The sequence below is a fragment of the Colias philodice genome, chromosome 12 (assembly GCF_061535455.1).
Source record: "Colias philodice isolate Cphi_HAF_F1 chromosome 12, ilColPhil1 Martin Lab GWU primary, whole genome shotgun sequence".
In the NCBI taxonomy this organism is placed as follows: domain Eukaryota; kingdom Metazoa; phylum Arthropoda; class Insecta; order Lepidoptera; family Pieridae; genus Colias; species Colias philodice.
In genome coordinates this window covers 3,795,010-3,813,072 of record NC_143097.1, presented here as the reverse complement: position 1 = coordinate 3,813,072, position 18,063 = coordinate 3,795,010, and the positions used below count along the sequence as shown (strand labels likewise).

Sequence of the window (18,063 nt, the reverse complement as noted above, 5' to 3'; positions counted from 1 at the left end):
GTTACATTACCACTGCGCCAACCGCGTCGTCGCATTCGAAAACAATTATACCTACAGCGACTCGTAGACACAAAAAACCATCCGGAATAGGGAAAAGTAAAATGTTGGACAGTAAAATTACGTATAGTGCACAAGCTAGTATATAGATTAATGGCGTGCCATACCGGACCGTAAAAAATCGGAATGCCGGACCGTAAAATTCCTTGTAGTGGACAAACGCCCTAAGGGCGCTTGTGCACTACAAGGAATTTTACTGTCCGGCATTCCGATTTTTTACGGTCCGGTGTGGCATGAAAAAACCGATGAATTGCTTGTGCACCTGTCCGTCTTTACTCGGATCAGTGCGGTACAGTTCAAGGAAGTTTGGCGGTATAAATGATTGTTTTCGCATTTTACAAGAAACGAGTAAAAATATAGAAGGTGAAATATTAAATTACTTCGTTATAATAAAAAGTAAAGTTCCGTAAGAGATTTAAAAATTAAAATGCGTGTTTCACTTATTTATTTTAATCGGTGACGAGGAGCTAAAAGCTATTCCCACTTGAACTTTAACTTACCAACACTTACTTAGATAATAATTATAGGTCAATGCTTGGTCAATGTATATAAAATAACAATACCGACTTCTCAAATCTCATTGCCAGCTAAAAGAAAGTAAAACAAGAGCTTGCTTTCAATTGGCATATGCAATAAAAAGAGTAAAATTCAAGAAAGTGGGCACTCGAAAACAATTATACCTACAGCGACTCGTAAACTCAAAAAACCATCCGGAATAGGGAAAAGTGAAATGTCGGACAGTAAAATTACGTATAGTGGACAAGCTAGCATTTAGATTAATAGCGTGCCGTACCGGACCGTAAAAAATCGGAATGCCGGACCGTAAAATTCCTTGTAGTGGACAAACGCCCTTACACAATAAATTTGCCCTTGCGCCAATAACGCGCCGGCCGGCTCGAGTGCAAACATTTGTCGAGTCAATTTTGCATTGAATATAAAATATTGCAGGATTGTTTGTTATATTGGAAATTTCTATGTGATCAAATACGATAGGGCTTTCGAGAAAATTATATCCATAAATTGAAGCACCTAAAATTACGCCCTTTTGTGCGTGCTGTGAATCAAATAGAGTAAATACAGCATAGTATCTTTCATTTACTAAGTCAATTTTACAGGAAAAACTGGAATATCAATAAACGCTTCACAATCTATTAAAGAAGAAATTAAACTAATAGATTTAGGAAATATTTTCAAGTTAAACTCTCTTTGATGTAAACGTGTAGTTTTTAAAAATAAAATAATACAACAGAATATCTGTAGGCAGTAACTGCTAATAGACACAATCTTACAGAATCTTCTTAATCTGAAACTCATTTCGAATTTATAAAGAATACAAACATTTTAACACGTTCGCTGCATTACGAGATCTATCAGATCCCTTGCAGGACTTTTGTTTTGTGCGTTGAATATAATCGTGTTTTTTCACTCCTTGCGGGAGGATCTAACTTGTAAAGTACTTTAAGTATGAGTAGGACAAATATACATATTTGCTTCCTACTTAAAGCTGAGTTCAATAACATTAAAAAATAAATTAGAGATGGATTAGGTCCCTAACGCACAGTACTGTAATTATATTCATTCCTTGCGTGAGGAGATATGTCGGTACTCGTGGAATCGTAGGCCTCGTAGACGCAAGAGAGGGAGGGTAGACGGAGCGGGCGCTGCGTGATTCGGTTTAATGTTGTCCTAGCATCGATGTGGGAGCTCGCTCTTTTTGGAAATAATACTCGGGTATCTAGGTGTTGATTATTTTTTATAAACAATGAGTTCTTTTAAAAGAAAAAAGTGTAAAAAATCTATTTATTTTGGTGAGATTTCTAACAAACTCAAACTCAAACATTTATTTATTCAATTAGACTTCTTCTACAAGCACTTTTGAAACGTCATTACATATTTTTTAACATTTACCACCGATTCGGAAAGCAGTATCTACGGAGAAGAACAAAAAATCAAAGCCGGATTATACTGCTGCATCGTCCAGTATAATAAAAATTTTGGAAAATTTTCGGAAAACGAATTTTTACCATATGCGCGCAATACAAGCAATCAATTTGCTTACCATGTTTAAATGAAAAACACTTTGCATAATTAATAAAACTATTTCAATCGACAACTGACATTCCCATCACTACTTACTACACATATTGAACTATCTTTGGTTGCGGTACGAGATACAATCGATATCTAATTTTTTTTGGTATTTGTAGTTTATTCAAATGTCATAACTGCGTGCGAACCTAGCAAAATATAAAACAATAGACTATCTTTCATCCACAAAAACTTCAAAGTATATGTCATTGTTTTCTGGAAGATATAAATTATTTTCAAAATTTTATCTTTAGGAGACTGATTAGGTCTCAAACGCACCAAAGGGTTGGTAAGTTTCGAGATCTATTAGGTCTCCAAAGCACCAGCTGAAAGTTCTTTGATAATGATGGCGCAGTGAACGTGTAAAATAACATGAATCACGATTGATTAAAGTTTGAAAATATTCTATTTCGAAGTAATCTTATAAATTAGTTATACAATCTTATCGTTTAATTTAAACTAATCTCTACTCCTGACTTATAAAGTGAAAAATATTCAGTTTCATTTTAAGTTTTTGAATATTCAAGCCTTGTTTTTTTATAATAAATGGGTCATTAAGTCTCTTTTATTCGCTGTAACTAAGCCTGACCTAGATGGCGAAAAATTTTAGACCTCCTTTTGTAAGTTCTATATTTTTGTAAGATTGCTCGCGAGACCTAAATTAGCCTACCTTTAATAAGTATCTTGCTTTCATATATGCGAGAATTTCTCATATTTTGAATAGTTGAAAATACATGTTTGAAAAACTGAAGCACATTTCATTCTGTTGAAAGTCTGTTTAAATAAGATATATGTTTGAATTAAATTTTTATTATCTCTTAAATGTTTCGAACTTTCGAAGACAGCAGGACCTGTATTTCGTACGAAAGTATTCTTAAACAAATTAAGTCGGTAGGTACCTATAAAGTTTCTACAAGACTATACTAATAAGTAATAACTTTCTATCGGATGAATAGAAAATCTTTTGGAATTTTTTTCCCTATAAAAAAAAATCGAACTACTTACGGATTTTCCAACATCCTCAAGCAGACTTTGGCCATCGTGCTCAACGTCTCCGTCGTGTTCTCTAAATCCTGTTGGTTGTCGTTCACAAATTGGCTTGTTGCTTCTGACAGTACTTTGAGCATCGGCGTCGCTTGTGCGTAGAACAATGACATTCGGTTCGCGACTTCTGCCCCTATGTGAGGCTCTTCGCCAGGGGGCAGCTCCGCGTTGATCAGACCACCCCGCGACACTATACGCCTGTAGTAGCTGAAGTCGTTCTGGATCGCTGGCGTTTTCATCTAGAACATTCGAGAATATGTTTATAAACTAAATGTTATTCGGTGCGAATTTATTACTTCAAGTTAGTGATGCAATTTTCGTTTGATATCATTGAAGTCTCGCAATGTAAAAGTACAAATAGTTTGAGAAATTATAGGCACTAAGCTCATTCTTAATTATTGTAAAGATGGTCTGGTTCTTCATATCGCATGTAGAATTATTTGTAGCTAAGCTAATCTAACTTTCGCATAAATATAGTTAATGAAGGCTACAAATAGCTCCATTAGAAAACCGTATAATGAAAATTAAATTACAAGATACAACAACTCTCTTAAAATTTCACTCCGCACTTAATTGAGTGCTCTTGGAAAATTATTAAATTACAATAACAAACGTTTCCACTTTGAAATGAAACATTTACTAGATGGGTACACGCAAATACGATATTTCATTGGCGCTTTACAAAAGTAAATAAATAAGCTATGAGGAGAAACATGACTCACATTTATTCAGCCGAGGTCGGGCCAAACCTTACTTTCTACAATGCTCAATTTATTTCAATCGATACCATGTTTGTCTCATTGGTGATGACTTATTGTTGGTATTTTATGATGTACCGTGAGTTCTGCGTATGTATTGAAAGAATGTTAATCGATTTTGGGTTTTTTTCTCTGTCTTTATTATAATAGTAAGTTTTCAAGTACGCGCCATAGTTTTATTATTATTTAACTGAAACAGGCATTGAACACCAATTTGTACAACAGATCTTTTCTTTTGTTTCTAATATTTATAAAAAAAGTGATTTAGGAAGTGTTCAGTATCAGTTCCTAAGTGGGTATTCACACTCAATCAAATTATAAGTAGATATTTAACTGTGACGCTAAGCAATTCAATACCAAAAGGTCTACGTAAGTATTAAATTTATTTCAGTCACAAATCAATTTGTTTTACTTGTTTTATACGGGAAGTTGTAAATATAAGAGCAATTTCTATTAAATTGCTGGCCATAAAGTGCATAATAGCTATCAACGTCGTGCGAATGGCCCAAGGTTGGGGTCAAAAGGGCCCTCAATTGTTAAATAACTTCGATACGCTTTGTTTATATAAACATATTATTTTAGTTAGTAAACTATTGGCGATAGTATTGGAAAGTCAGTTTCATTGTTTTGATATTATGTCAATTAAGGGCCGATTTTTCAATGCTTGGATAAAAGTTATTCGTCGAATTATGTATAAAACTACCATTTTAAAAACGTATTCTAATTGCGCGTATTTGACAGTTTACGTGACATTTTAATATTATCGTGTAATACTTTATTGGACGGATAAATTTTATCCAAGCATTGAAAAATCGGCCCTAATATAAATATGTAAATGGGACCACAGGAGTTACAATAAGGTATGAAGGAAAATTAATTCTAATATTATATTTGCATACAGCTTACTCTGTAAACTGTTTCGCGGAATACCTATTTCTTATTTCAATTTAGCTTAACAGGAACAGTAAGTAAGCAAATTGAATGTATTCTCTAAGTTAATTCTACGAAGCGTTCTCTCTAGTTTCTTTAACTACATAGGTACTTCTATGTATTTTAAAATGTTGTGTCTGTTTTGTGTTAAGTTCTATATCCTGGGAAGCTAGAATTAGTATAAAATTATCACTGTTACTTTTATCAGATTCATATTCTCTTAGTGGGAAAAGTCTCTGAATATCAAACTGTACCTATTGCATCTAAGTGCATATCCTGTACCTTATAGAATGCCTTTCTTTGACCCTATGTTTTAATAGTGTAAGTTTTCATACTAAATCATTACGCAAGGAAGACAGTCTTGAACCATTCTTTCATGCGAACCTTCACACGAACGAGTTAGAGATAATACGAATCACAGCTACACTGAATCATAAATAACGAAGCAAATATCATAAAGAGCATTTCATTGTAAGCTAATAGGCGTGTGAGTGGAAATATTCAATAAACACTTGCGCCTTGTTGAAGTAGGAAGCACGTCATTGGAACACGATTGTCATGCAACTGATAACATTGATATGATTCCGAAAATATTTTGTGGAACTCGAATTTTTCTACGCAAATTAGATACGGTTTTGTTTAAAAATATCATATAATAGTATGATGTATTGCAGCCAATTGGGACATTGTTAACAGTATTCAACGAGAGGATAGTTGAGGAGTATCTAATCTGTGGTTGAGGTAAACGTTAATTCGATTAGAGGTTAATTGGATATTTCAAAAACTCGGGATAACATCACGCTGATATATTTTTAAAATTTAATCAGATGTGAATAGTAAAAAGCCCATAAACCTTCTTCTAGAACTAGGTTATCTCGTGTACGAAATGTTGAAAATTGACATATCCGTCCAGTAGTTCCAGATAGAACGCATACAAAAATACTATTCAGTGGTCCTCATTAAATATATGTACGAGTTAGTGCAATACAATAATTGCATAAACTATCACGACACCTTAGCGTGATGACGTCAGAACCTAATGACGATGGTCGATGAGGAAGAAATTCTTAGTGTTATTCTGATTCAGTAACAGGTAACAAAAACAATAAATGAAACGTCTTGCCCTCCTGACCGAATCTTAGTCGCGGGCCGCGGCGGCTAATATAGTCTGAGACTAGCCAACTGCTCAGCAATTATACTCGATTTTATTTAACAATACCTTATTTCGACCCGTTGCACACGTTGTATATAATTCAATACAAACTAAACAATGATTACCCATCCTGTACCTTGGAATTTGTATCTACAAAGCACAAAAGAGAAGATGTCCGTTTCCAGAATGCGTCCTATTACATAAGGAACATTCCCGAGTACTCGAAATAACTGCTTTGTACCAGAGGTTAGACGTAAACAAGTTTAAAGTGTATTTCTTCTTAATAAAATATTTCCTTGATATGAACCGAAGTAAATACATTTTGAACAATATTTTCAACGTTGAATTGCCGAAATTATGCATAGTTTCCTAAACTCCGTCAACTATTATCGTAACTGTTTATACTACATTTTTGCAGCAGTGACTCAAGAATATTTAAACGATGTACTATTTTTAACAATAAAACATTTCATTGATTTGTCACCATTATTCTAAAACTGCCTATTTTGGACTTTGGTTCTGTATGACTCAATGTATACCGAAAGGACTATATTTCACAGTACCTTATGTTCGTCGAATTTGAGAACGAATTCCAGTATTTCCGCAAACTGTTTCACCAGGGCTTGCTGCTGCTCCAAATGTTGCGTTGGACTCATACCACCGCCGACGAGTGACCCCAGTAGTCTTGGAACAACCTACAACAAAAGAAACGACATTAAAAGAGATCCGAAAGTAGAAGATGAACTATTTTCAGTAGAGAATCTTTATTATCCGCATATCGTCTACATTAATCAATAAGGTTAAACTAAACAATCAAGTACTATGTAAATATTGTTTTAAGCACATATGAGGCTAAATGACTATGCATTAACGATTAGTCATAATATTAAAGTAGGACACAGTCAAAAACATGCTTAAATACCATTGAAGCATTTGAATTCAATAGTAGTTTCTCACCATGGTAACCGGGGAAAAATAACATGTTTATATCTGGTTGAAGCAATTTTTACAATACAGCAAATACAATAAAATAAATATAACTGTATTTGGCTATACAAAATTAACAAAGCTGAATTCAAGTCAATTGTGATTAATTGCTTGCCATGAAATCATTGAAACACAAACATCGAAGCTTAGTTTTCACATAGGGTCATACTCTAAAAATGAATATTGGTACACCTCTTATAAGAATTCGAAATAATAATAATTTCTGGTATTACAAAGGTGAAGAATGGAAATAAGCAAAGTAAAGGAGGGCTTGAATATTTAAAGCCAAATTATTATTGATTGATTAATTGTCATGATTTAGGAATGAATATTCATAAGAGTTATTTAGTACACGTATAAAAGAGAAACCAAATAATGGGCATCAAGTACCTATGGAACAAATTGTAGTAACTATTCAGCAAAATTATGTTTAATTGCTCGAGATGTAATGATCTAAGAATGAATATTTGAAAGAGTTAAGACCTTACATGCAATTTAGTATGATGAAAGCTGAGCTACGTATACTACAACAATGAGAATTTTAAGGCGAAGGTCGAATTGGTTTTTAGGTATACCATTTACGAATTTATTATTACGATGAAAATAGTATGTATGGAAAATAAGCAGGAAAAAGAAAATGAAAAGTAATTCAGCAGTCTTTTGCGAAATGAAATTAAATATTCAAATTGAATGAAAATAAATTTCAGTAAATAAAGCTTGTTGCACTTGTATGCTTACGGTACATAGTATTATTTTTAGTTGTAACATAAAACCATAGTTAACGGTATGATAATTTTAATCAAATAGGAAAACGTTTCAATAATTATGCATTATGTGTAACTGGCGCGAAGCCAAGCTATTGATGAAAAACCATGCGTATAAAGTGTGGTGTATATACTCCATGCACGTAAAGATGTAAAATCAAAGTGCTTATAGTGATCAAATTATACATAAAAAAAATTGGTTGTCTGTAAAGTCGGTTTACTGACGATAGTTGAACGTGACAACGTCCGATTATGCTTCTTTGTCGCTCGTTCCGCGCTCTCGCTTGCACTTCAAGCCTTACATGGAACGCCTCAGAGCGAGGTAACGCCGCATGAGTCATGTTTTTTCGGGCGTGCAGCCTGCTGTATCGAATTATAAGACGTTGTCACGTCAAAAATGCTTAACTATAAACAAAAAAGCTATTACATATATTAAACACCAACGTTCTTTACTTACAATAACAGACGACAGTGGCTACGTGACAGAAACACAACTTGTTTTAGAAGCAATGCCAATGACACAAATGTACAATGTAATAAGCTGGTTAAAACAAAAGTAGGAACTTTACAAAGAGGTCTTTGCTTGGACATTTTCACGTTAACTTAGAACAACTTCTTGAAGGCTTGCGAAGTTTATGCTTTGGTAATAAAAGTTTTACGTATACCTCAAGACCTTTACCGGTCATATGTCCCTAGTCACAAAACGTAATTGTTACTCGATAATTGTAAGACGGAAGTTTAGCGTCATATAACCACTTGCTAAATGGAGAAGGAAACGTGACGTGCCGCGATAGCTACCGATTCCCTAGATCCGCATGCAGTTGAACGACCGTGCAAATGGGAACGGTTTGAATAAAATATTAGTTTCTAGTAAACCCGGTCAAACGTGAACCATCTGTTGTTTTGTTTTCCATAACAGTTCCTTTATGCTTTGTCGGCATCGCCCTCTACAATACATAGTTTAAAATTGCATGTAAACTTAATTGGTCCCCTTGTGGATATAATATCTATCTTGGGGATCTTTCGTATTATTTACTATTGCTAGCGTGAACTCTAATCGAATTAATATTTCGTAAACAGGCTAACTGTAATCATATTTTGAAACTGTTTCGAGTCAATAAATATTTTTAGTTTATAAAAAAAATCTTCCAGGTTAAATAGCATTCAACTTCCGTTCATTATTAACAGTCAAAGCAATTTCAGTAATTACAAATATAGGTTAAGATGATTTTGGTTCGTTGCCAGCGTTTGACTTAATAGTTGCAATATCCAATTTTGGCCAAACTTTCGTCATGCTAAATGATAAAAGCTATCATCGCATTTATTAAAGGTTCATTTTAAAGGCAGGTAAGGAAGAGAAATGCATAATAACGGAGCAGCCAGTATTAGCTGCTCTTTATTATTAAATCAATCGATACAGCGAATTCATTGAACCAATAGAAAATGATATGTCAATATAACAATTGAACTCGATTGTAAATCGTCAGAATATCAGGAAGTAGTTACAGCAGTTGATTAAACTCGATGGCTGCGAGAGTGCACGTTAGCAACCATATTGTCTTGGTCTAATTCCTATCCTAGCTCAGTTAGAAATGCAAATGATGCCCAAATACGCCCACCTATTGGGATTGGTACATTCCTCGATAGTAATTATGTGGCATAGGTTGATAATATAGTTCATTTATAATTTATTAGCGCCTCTATCTAAATGTGAATAAATATGAGTAGAAATTGCGCTCACAGTTAATTTAAAACAATCTGCAAATAAAACTTATCAGAATAATCCTATTGTTTGCGGTTTATTTTTAACTAAATAATTAAATATTATTCCCACTGGTGCTAGCAATTTCACGACACGTTTTCTTGTTTGTATATATTCGTAACTAGCGGTCCGCCCCGGCTTCGCCCGTGGTACATATTTACGTTTTCTCTACATAAAAACCATCCTCGTACTTCAAGGAATATAATAAAAAAAGAATTATCGAAATCGGTTCAGCCATTCTCGAGTTATGCGCTTACCAACACATTTTGCGATTCATTTTTATATATAAGAAGATATAGTCCCCAAAAACGATAGTGCCTTTGTCTAAAGCAATTACATCACCACTAAAAATAGCAGAGATTCCTTTGTCCTGTTCTCATTAAAATTCAATTCTTTTATGGACAAAAGGATAAAAATGAAAAGTCAGGGCTTTCAGCTGGGATTTAATTACGATGATATCATACTTAAAGAGGTCAGTTAAATAACCTTTGTTGTTATTTAAAGAATTCAATGACATAACACGACAAATGTATGACTGGTTTGGTAAAAATAAATGTATTTATGAGAATCAAAATTATAAAACTTGGATGATAAATATTTGAAAAGTGAATTGTACCTACTGTAATAGTAACTTATCCAATTAGTACCTACAGGCTACAGCATTATAAAGTTCACAGGGTGGATTTTCAGTTTGAATTCTGATTTGAATACTATTTTGTTCAATAGTTGCAACTTGCAACCAGTGATGCAACGAATACGAATACGAATATTCGTATTCGCCGAATAGTAGACATTTACCGAATATTCGTATTCGGCGAATATACGAATATTTAAAAACAAGTCAAAAAAAAATCGCCCAAAACCAAAAAAAATCTACGAATTTTATGTTTTTTAAATAAAAATTTGCCTATTGTAAATTTTAATTATTAGAAGAGTAAACATTCATTAAATTAATAAGTCTTTATTAGGTAGTATTCGTATTCGCCGAATAGTAGGTTTGATATTCGTATACGTAAAAGTAGTATTCGTTGCATCACTAGTTGCAACGTAAGGAATATTACTTCTAACAATAATAATCATAGTTATGTTTGTACAGTCAGATAATACCCCAGCAGGAAATCATTAAAATATTTGATTACGTACGTACCTACATAACAAAAGCTTAACCGATATTTTCTCATTGCAATGTTTTGAAAACAAAGTTGTTATTTCCTTCACGACATTCCCTTGCATTGGTTAACAAATTTATATTTTAAATTTATTTATTTATTCATTTGAAATTCAAATGAATTTTTACTTGAGACTTGCGTGTTTATGGACATAAGAATTATCATTACATCCATGAGATCTTCAAAAACAAAACTTTTTGTACTATTAAATAAATTGTGAACGGAGAAATTGTATTGACTACCTTCACTACTCGGATATTACCCATCGCAAAGTGTATTGGGTACAGGGTAAGTAAGTTATTATTATCTAAAGGTTTCATACAATACAATGTCTTTTTCGATTGCCATAGTCGATAAACCAATGCGTTCTTTCGTCCATCATATTTCCTAACAATCTTTGACCCTCTATTTCAGATACTGTCATTCTGTTTGTATGTTTATATGATCCAGTGACACCATGAGGCTGAATTAATTGCGGTGAATCACGCATACTTAGGTGAGTCACGTGGTATTCAGATTCCGTGCGGCTCGTGGTCTGATCGCTGTTAGGGCTTACATTTATTAAATAAAGATTTATACTAGATTTAAGGATTCATTACTAATTAGTTTAATTACAAATGGAATACCAGTAAAATTGTGGGACTTGGAATTTATCGTTTATGATAGACTAGCTGTGCTCCGCGGTTTTACCCGCAGTGCTCCGCTAGTGTTGGTCTTAGCGAGATGATAATATTATATAATAGCCTTTCTCGATAATTGGGCTTTAGATAGCCCATTTATCGAGGAAGGGAACCGAAAGAATTTTTCAAATTGGACCATTTCTCGAGATAAGCGCATTCAAACAAACAAACTCTTCAGCTTTATAATATTAGTATAGATTAAGACGCCGAATCACTAGGCGTAATGGTTGTAACAACGGTACCATCTTTGTAAATATGTAATTCATTCATTAGACAAGGAAAGTGTGAAGGCAAAGGATAGTATGGAAATTGGAAATCTATTTGGTACCAAATCGAGGAAGAAAGTTTGTTATCTTTATGCGTTTAGAATCCATAAAAGTCGCTACTTTTTACCTTTCTGTTGAGGGATAAGCGCTATGCTGAGTTGTAAGCACTTTCTCGTGGATAAAAATGTTATGGAAATTGTACCAAAAACGTCTTCTCAAAAGTAATATTGAAAGTTGAGTTACTAGCGTTATGTGTGTTACTTTTACGTTAATTGAACTCATTGAACGTTAAACCAATGACCTCAGAGAAAATGGCATGTCATTTATACGCAACAAAAGACTTTTTAAACTTTAAAGCGTTGGAAAAAGCAAATCATTAATCGAACGAAGACACACCTACTGTACGCCACTAATCGACAACTATAACAAAATAATTTCCAATAGCCAAGTGTGACCTCAGACAATATCGAACTTCTGCGTACGAAGGTCTAGACTTCAGACTAAGTCTAGATGCAAATGAACACAATAAAAAATCTTATTAATATTCAGGTGGTAGCCCTATTTCCTCACAGGATGAGGCAGGATTCGTTTCACACTTGTGGTGACGTAATAATCCATACACGGTGCTTCACATACACGAACACGTGTTCTGTAATTATATCTATGATCATATTGTATAATTTATATGGAGGAATTAATGTTTCATGGGGGCGCTCCTAAAATCATGCTACAATTGTAGCGTGGCGTACAATTTGTTAGCATTGAATATCTACACAAGCAACATCATCCAATGATATCAAAATAAGCATCATTGTTTAATATCTCATACCAAAATATTATTTACTTAAATGTATTATTAAGTTATTCACTGTTTATTTCAACTGAACAAGAATATGTTTCATTATTTCCTCTTTTGCACTGCGATAGTCCTGAATTCGTTCGATGTGTCTTCAGTTCAAAGTGCAGTAAGCAAAGTCATCGTTCTAACTGTTATAAGTATCCTTATTTCACAGTTATGAGTGTTCTTATATTATTCGTTACATAGTCTACACCTACATAGCGACAATGGTGCAAGGATCACGCAATGTGGCGATATCGTTGCGATTCGCTAAATTTCGTGTGAAAGTTCCACTGCAGACCACACTGCTTTGCAATATATTCACATACATACACATTAGGTACCTACACATGACTAAATGCTAAAAGTTTTTCAAAAAAAAACTTTGTAGTAATAGCACAGAATACTTAATAGTAAGTAGCTAATCGTAATAGATACCGAATACATATTTCTAACTAAGAAACAGTTACTGTACTTTGTAAATAGTTTGGAAAATCCAAAAGTGCACGCCTCATAATTTTTTTTTAATAATTATTTATTAATTATTATTTTTGTTTATTTAATAACAATTAAACCACATCGAATCAGACCCTGAAAAATGAAAGGGTTCTTTTCCTGAGCATACTCAAGCGTAAGAGAAAATAAAAGACTCGATTAGTAAAGTATTTCGGTCGCTATCGTGTTAACAAGAAAATCCTCCGCACATACAGACACACGGACGTCCAAGACAGAACTTTTTTAAACTGTTTTTTAACTAGTTTAAATAACAAAAATGACATCAAAAATATCATGAATGTTAAAAATAGTGTTTTTTCATAATATGTGTGTGTATGTATTATCTTACAAGTGCAATGTATGATACATAAAGACATTTTAAGTTTGAAAAATCAGATGTTTTGCGCGAAGTGACAGTAGTACCCACCTCAACGCTTCGCTTATGAGGCGTGCAATAAGAACAAACTATGCTATTACGTTTCTTGTAGTTAAATGAACTAAAGCAAAATACGTACAAAAACACAATCTATTTATTATACAAATGGGTGAAGATTTATTGATATTGCATACAACAGCTGCCAATTAATATAGATGAACAGAAGGCTTTGTCAGATAGGACGCGTATTTTAGCGCTGCGTAGTAGCGTTGCAGCGTCCTGTTTTAACGTCGCGCGAGGCTTCGTCAAACAGAACGCTTTAGCGCGCGTTAGGACACAGCAATTGATATTATTAAAGCTGCATGTTGTTTACATAATTATTACTTACGAACAAAACAAGGTACAGCGATATTAACTCCGGAGTCGGAAGAATTTTTTACTTACCAGTTTCATTAATTTCTTCTCCGATTTGTGCCCACAATTTTGCCTTCATTGATATATCTTTATAGTTTATATGAACTATCCTTCGTATTATATTGGATATTTTCTAACCAATTCTATCAAATTTTCGGTCATTATGCAGTATTTTATTATTATTTTACGCCTATTAACTCCGACGCTAAAATAAAATTTGTAAAAAAATACAACACCCGACGTTAAAGCGTCCTAACGCCGCGACAGAGCGTTGCGTACTGCTAGCGCCGGCGCTCTGTTTGACAGTATTCTACGATGGTAGTAGAACACATCTTAGCGTCATAGCGCGGCGTCAACTTAACGCTCTGACGCGCGCTAAGTACGCGTCCTGTCTGACAAAGCCGAAAGGCTTTGTCAGATAGGACGCGTATTTTAGCGCTGCGTAGTAGCGCTGCAGCGTCCTGTTTTAACGTCGCGCGAGGCTTCGTCAAACAGAACGCTTTAGCGCGCGTTAGGACACAGTAATTGATATTATTAAAGCTGCATGTTGTTTACATAATTATTACTTACGAACAAAACAAGGTACAGCGATATTAACTCCGGAGTCGGAAGAATTTTTTGCTTACCAGTTTCATTAATTTCTTCTCCGATTTGTGCCCACAATTTTGCCTTCATTGATATATCTTTATAGTTTATATGAACTATCCTTCGTATTATATAAGCATGGATATTTTTTAACCAATTCTATCAAATTTTCGGTCATTATGCAGTATTTTATTATTATTTTACGCCTATTAACGCCGACGCTAAAATAAAATTTGTAAAAAAATACAACACCCGACGTTAAAGCGTCCTAACGCCGCGACAGAGCGTTGCGTACTGCTAGCGCCGGCGCTCTGTTTGACGGTATTCTACGATGGTAGTAGAACACGTCTTAGCGTCATATCGCGGCGTCAACTTAACGCTCTGACGCGCGCTAAGTACGCGTCCTGTCTGACAAAGCCATTAATGTGCAGTCAGCGTAAAAATTAACAGTGCAAGCGCTGTAAAAAGTATTGCAGTCACCATCCCTATAAAATTAAATCGACATGCTCTGAGCGCTCATGTATTATAACAAACACGTTCCAGGAATTGTTGCTATAAGCTAGAAAACCAATCAATCTCAAAGAACCAGCAATACTGCAAAACGAGGATTTCCAAATTCCTTGGACACTTGAAACGCAAGCTTCCAATATTACGATATTGGAAGTATCCAAATATTGGTATTTGGTACAGAAATGATTGAAATCATAATACACTATTTCGCATAGTTATTCGGTCAAATTCAGTACACTGTAGTTTGTACAAATCTAAATCAGCAGTACATGCTCGGTATTTTAAAACGATTACAATGATGGATTGCTTCATCTCATCTCTTTGTAATGCGAAAAGCTATAAACAAAGACTTTTTATAACCGTTTCGTTTAGGCTGAAAAATAAAATGTGCATTACCTTTGTTACGTGTATGCGTTTGAATGAAATGTGAAATATTGTATACAAAGGAAGTACGAGGGAAACATCGAAAGACTTTGTAAATGTTTACGAGCAGAAATATATAATAATGAACAAAATCGGTCAAAATTAATAAGTAATATTATTTTATGCTATCCAAAAACCAACTAAAACGATTACACCAAGTCAATTATAATTTTATAGTAATGTAGGTTTAGTAGTTAGTTAAGTCTTAAACTTGAAGTTAACGAATGACTCCAGAAAAACGTGATAATGACGAGAAGTTATATTGCACAACCGTGAGAATTACAGGTAAGATCGAGGAGAAACTTTAAAATATGACAACCCTAAACGATTTTTTTACGTTATTCTAAACTTATGCAAGATATAATTCCTCATCTGCATTAACTTTAAAGATCCGCATAAAATGTAGACTGTATATTGTTATTCTAATTGGGAAAGAACGCGCATTTCACTTTTCAATTTGATCATCTTTAGACTCTCCAGCTACATCTGTAATGCCCATTTATTGAATTAAGACGATACACAAAAAAAAATCCACTGCTTGGTGGGCGGAGTCTAATAGCTCGCTATCGCGAACGCGGGTGTGCGCGAAGTCATTCTTGCAAACTCGTCGCGCTGCCGCTGGCCGACTCGGGACAAACATGTATGGAGTCGTCATACAGTTATAATATTGTTATACATATATTTAATTGTTGATTTATTGGTTTTATTTTCTTGCTTATAAACAAATAATCTTCTTTTTAACAACTACTTAGACATTATTAATAATTATTATTATTTCGTAATGTTTACTTTATTACAAAATAATACAGGTTATAAATAATCTTTAAAATAACAAAAAATATTGTTACTCTGAAAAAATGAAATGGTACTCAATAACGCGGACTACTGAATTGATTTAGATAGAATTTGATGCTGACGTAGATATTACATCATGCCCAGAAATGAAAGGTACTATTTCTGAAAGAAGTTATAAACCCTAATTCTTCTCAGTCAAAGTCAAGAGTGGAAGATATCACTAATACAGTAAAACTGATGCGAAACTTTGGATGTTAATCTGTATATTTTTTTGTTAGTTGTTACTTAATCACGTCAAGACTACATTACCAATTTTGATAAAATAAAGCTAATTGCCTGGATTTACACATAGGATACTTTTTATCCGAACTGAACACTTCTGTGGGATAAAATAGGATTCACGATATAACCTAATTCCACGCGGGCAAAGCCGCGGTCGGAATGATATTTTTTTAAATAAAAAAATTGTTAAAAAAAACACAAAATATATTGACGCATGTAAGTATTTATTTTTTGCACTCTATTATAATTGTAATTATTCATTACAAATAATCAAAATAAAATAGCCAGAACAAAGTTAGGCCCTGGTAGGGTAGGTAGGCAGGTACAGCAATGTGAGACGAACACTGGCTTATTTATACCAATAATAATGTATTATAAACATTAAATTAAGTTTACTTTCTAACAACAAAAATACATAATATTAGCTAATGTGAAAACGAATCAACCAATCATCCCACAACAATGAAATGTGCACACAAATATTCATCCAAATCGGTTCATGTGATTAGGAGGAGTGACTGCAGCGCCATCTTCCGGGCCCAATTGTGTTTCCAGATCACCCAGGAACTCAATTTAATATACTTACACAAAATTTTTCGAAATGAAAACTCACATTACTATGTAAATATGAATATAAACCTGTTTTAGTACTAAGCAATTTCCCGCACAGGTGTAGTAAGTATAAATGAAATAAATATCAACATCAAATTCTTTATACAACATACTTATCTACCACCTACTAAGAAATGTAATTCTTGAAATTTTTTCGTATTTTTTTTAAATATAATACTACTCCAATGAGCTCCTGTTCCATATTACGTCCACCATACTTCCACTAAGTTCACCATGATTTTTTATTTCTTTGCACTTTGTTGCTTTTTGCTAAAAATGGAATCATGCGATAAAACCAGTAGAGCGTTGATAACATACATTTTTGACTGAATAAAGGTACTTACGAAGGAGTGGGTTCACATTGTGAACAATCAGTGGGTTTATTTTCCTTCTGGATTCCGGATTTCTGAAAAGATTATCTATGCTATAAATGAAAAAATCTTACACATTCGTTATGTACTTAAAACAGGGGTACATATCAAACATCGTATATAATACAATTATCATCAAATTTAAAATAAAACCAACTTACTTCATTAATTTGTTCCAATTGTAAGCATTCTTTTTCCTCCAACCTTTATGTTTCTTCTTCTTATTTTCTTTATTGTCCCCATTTGTCTTATCGTGTTGTCACCCTTTGTTACGATTGCGCGAGCGACACAAGTTCCCCGTGTGACGGCCGTAGCGGGAATGACTCGTGCAGCGATCGGGGTAGGAAGGTACAGGGCGGCTCTCGCTATATTGGCTGGTCGCGCGCTAATTTAAAGTATTTCTTGTTTATTTCAAAACCATCGCATATTTCAAAATTCTAACTCGGTAGACGTATAGGTTGTATATTTTATAGTTAATATCCAAAAAGTCGTAACTTTACGTTTGTTATTTTGAAGATGCCAGAGATTAAAAAAAAATAACAATGAGAACTTTGTATTTTTTTTCTATCGAGAAAATATCATGGAATCATGTTTCTAAAACGGTAGACGTATTGTGTTACTATTGAACTTCCTTGTCAAGAATTTTCATCACGACAACTTTAATAATATAAAAATTACGAAGGTTTAAAAAGGGCCGTAAATGT

At 33.8% G+C, this 18,063-nt stretch overlaps 1 protein-coding gene and 1 long non-coding RNA gene across 2 annotated transcripts in view; both read right to left on the bottom strand.

Annotated features, from left to right (window-relative positions):
- Positions 1-18,063, bottom strand: part of LOC149483872 (CYFIP-related Rac1 interactor A) — a 32,518-nt gene that overhangs the window by 9,427 nt on the left and 5,028 nt on the right. The window contains exons 2-3 of the mRNA XM_089701364.1: positions 6,594-6,725; positions 3,151-3,428 (exon numbers count right to left, since the gene is read on the bottom strand). Coding sequence (XP_089557490.1) covers positions 3,151-3,428; positions 6,594-6,725 — 410 coding nt within the window. The remainder of the gene's footprint in view (positions 1-3,150; positions 3,429-6,593; positions 6,726-18,063) is intronic.
- LOC149483873 (uncharacterized) lies at positions 16,602-18,015 on the bottom strand. Its single transcript, XR_016316444.1, has 3 exons — positions 17,521-18,015; positions 17,333-17,394; positions 16,602-17,258 (listed from the first exon to the last, which is right to left on the bottom strand). It is a non-coding gene; the product is annotated as an uncharacterized LOC149483873 (long non-coding RNA).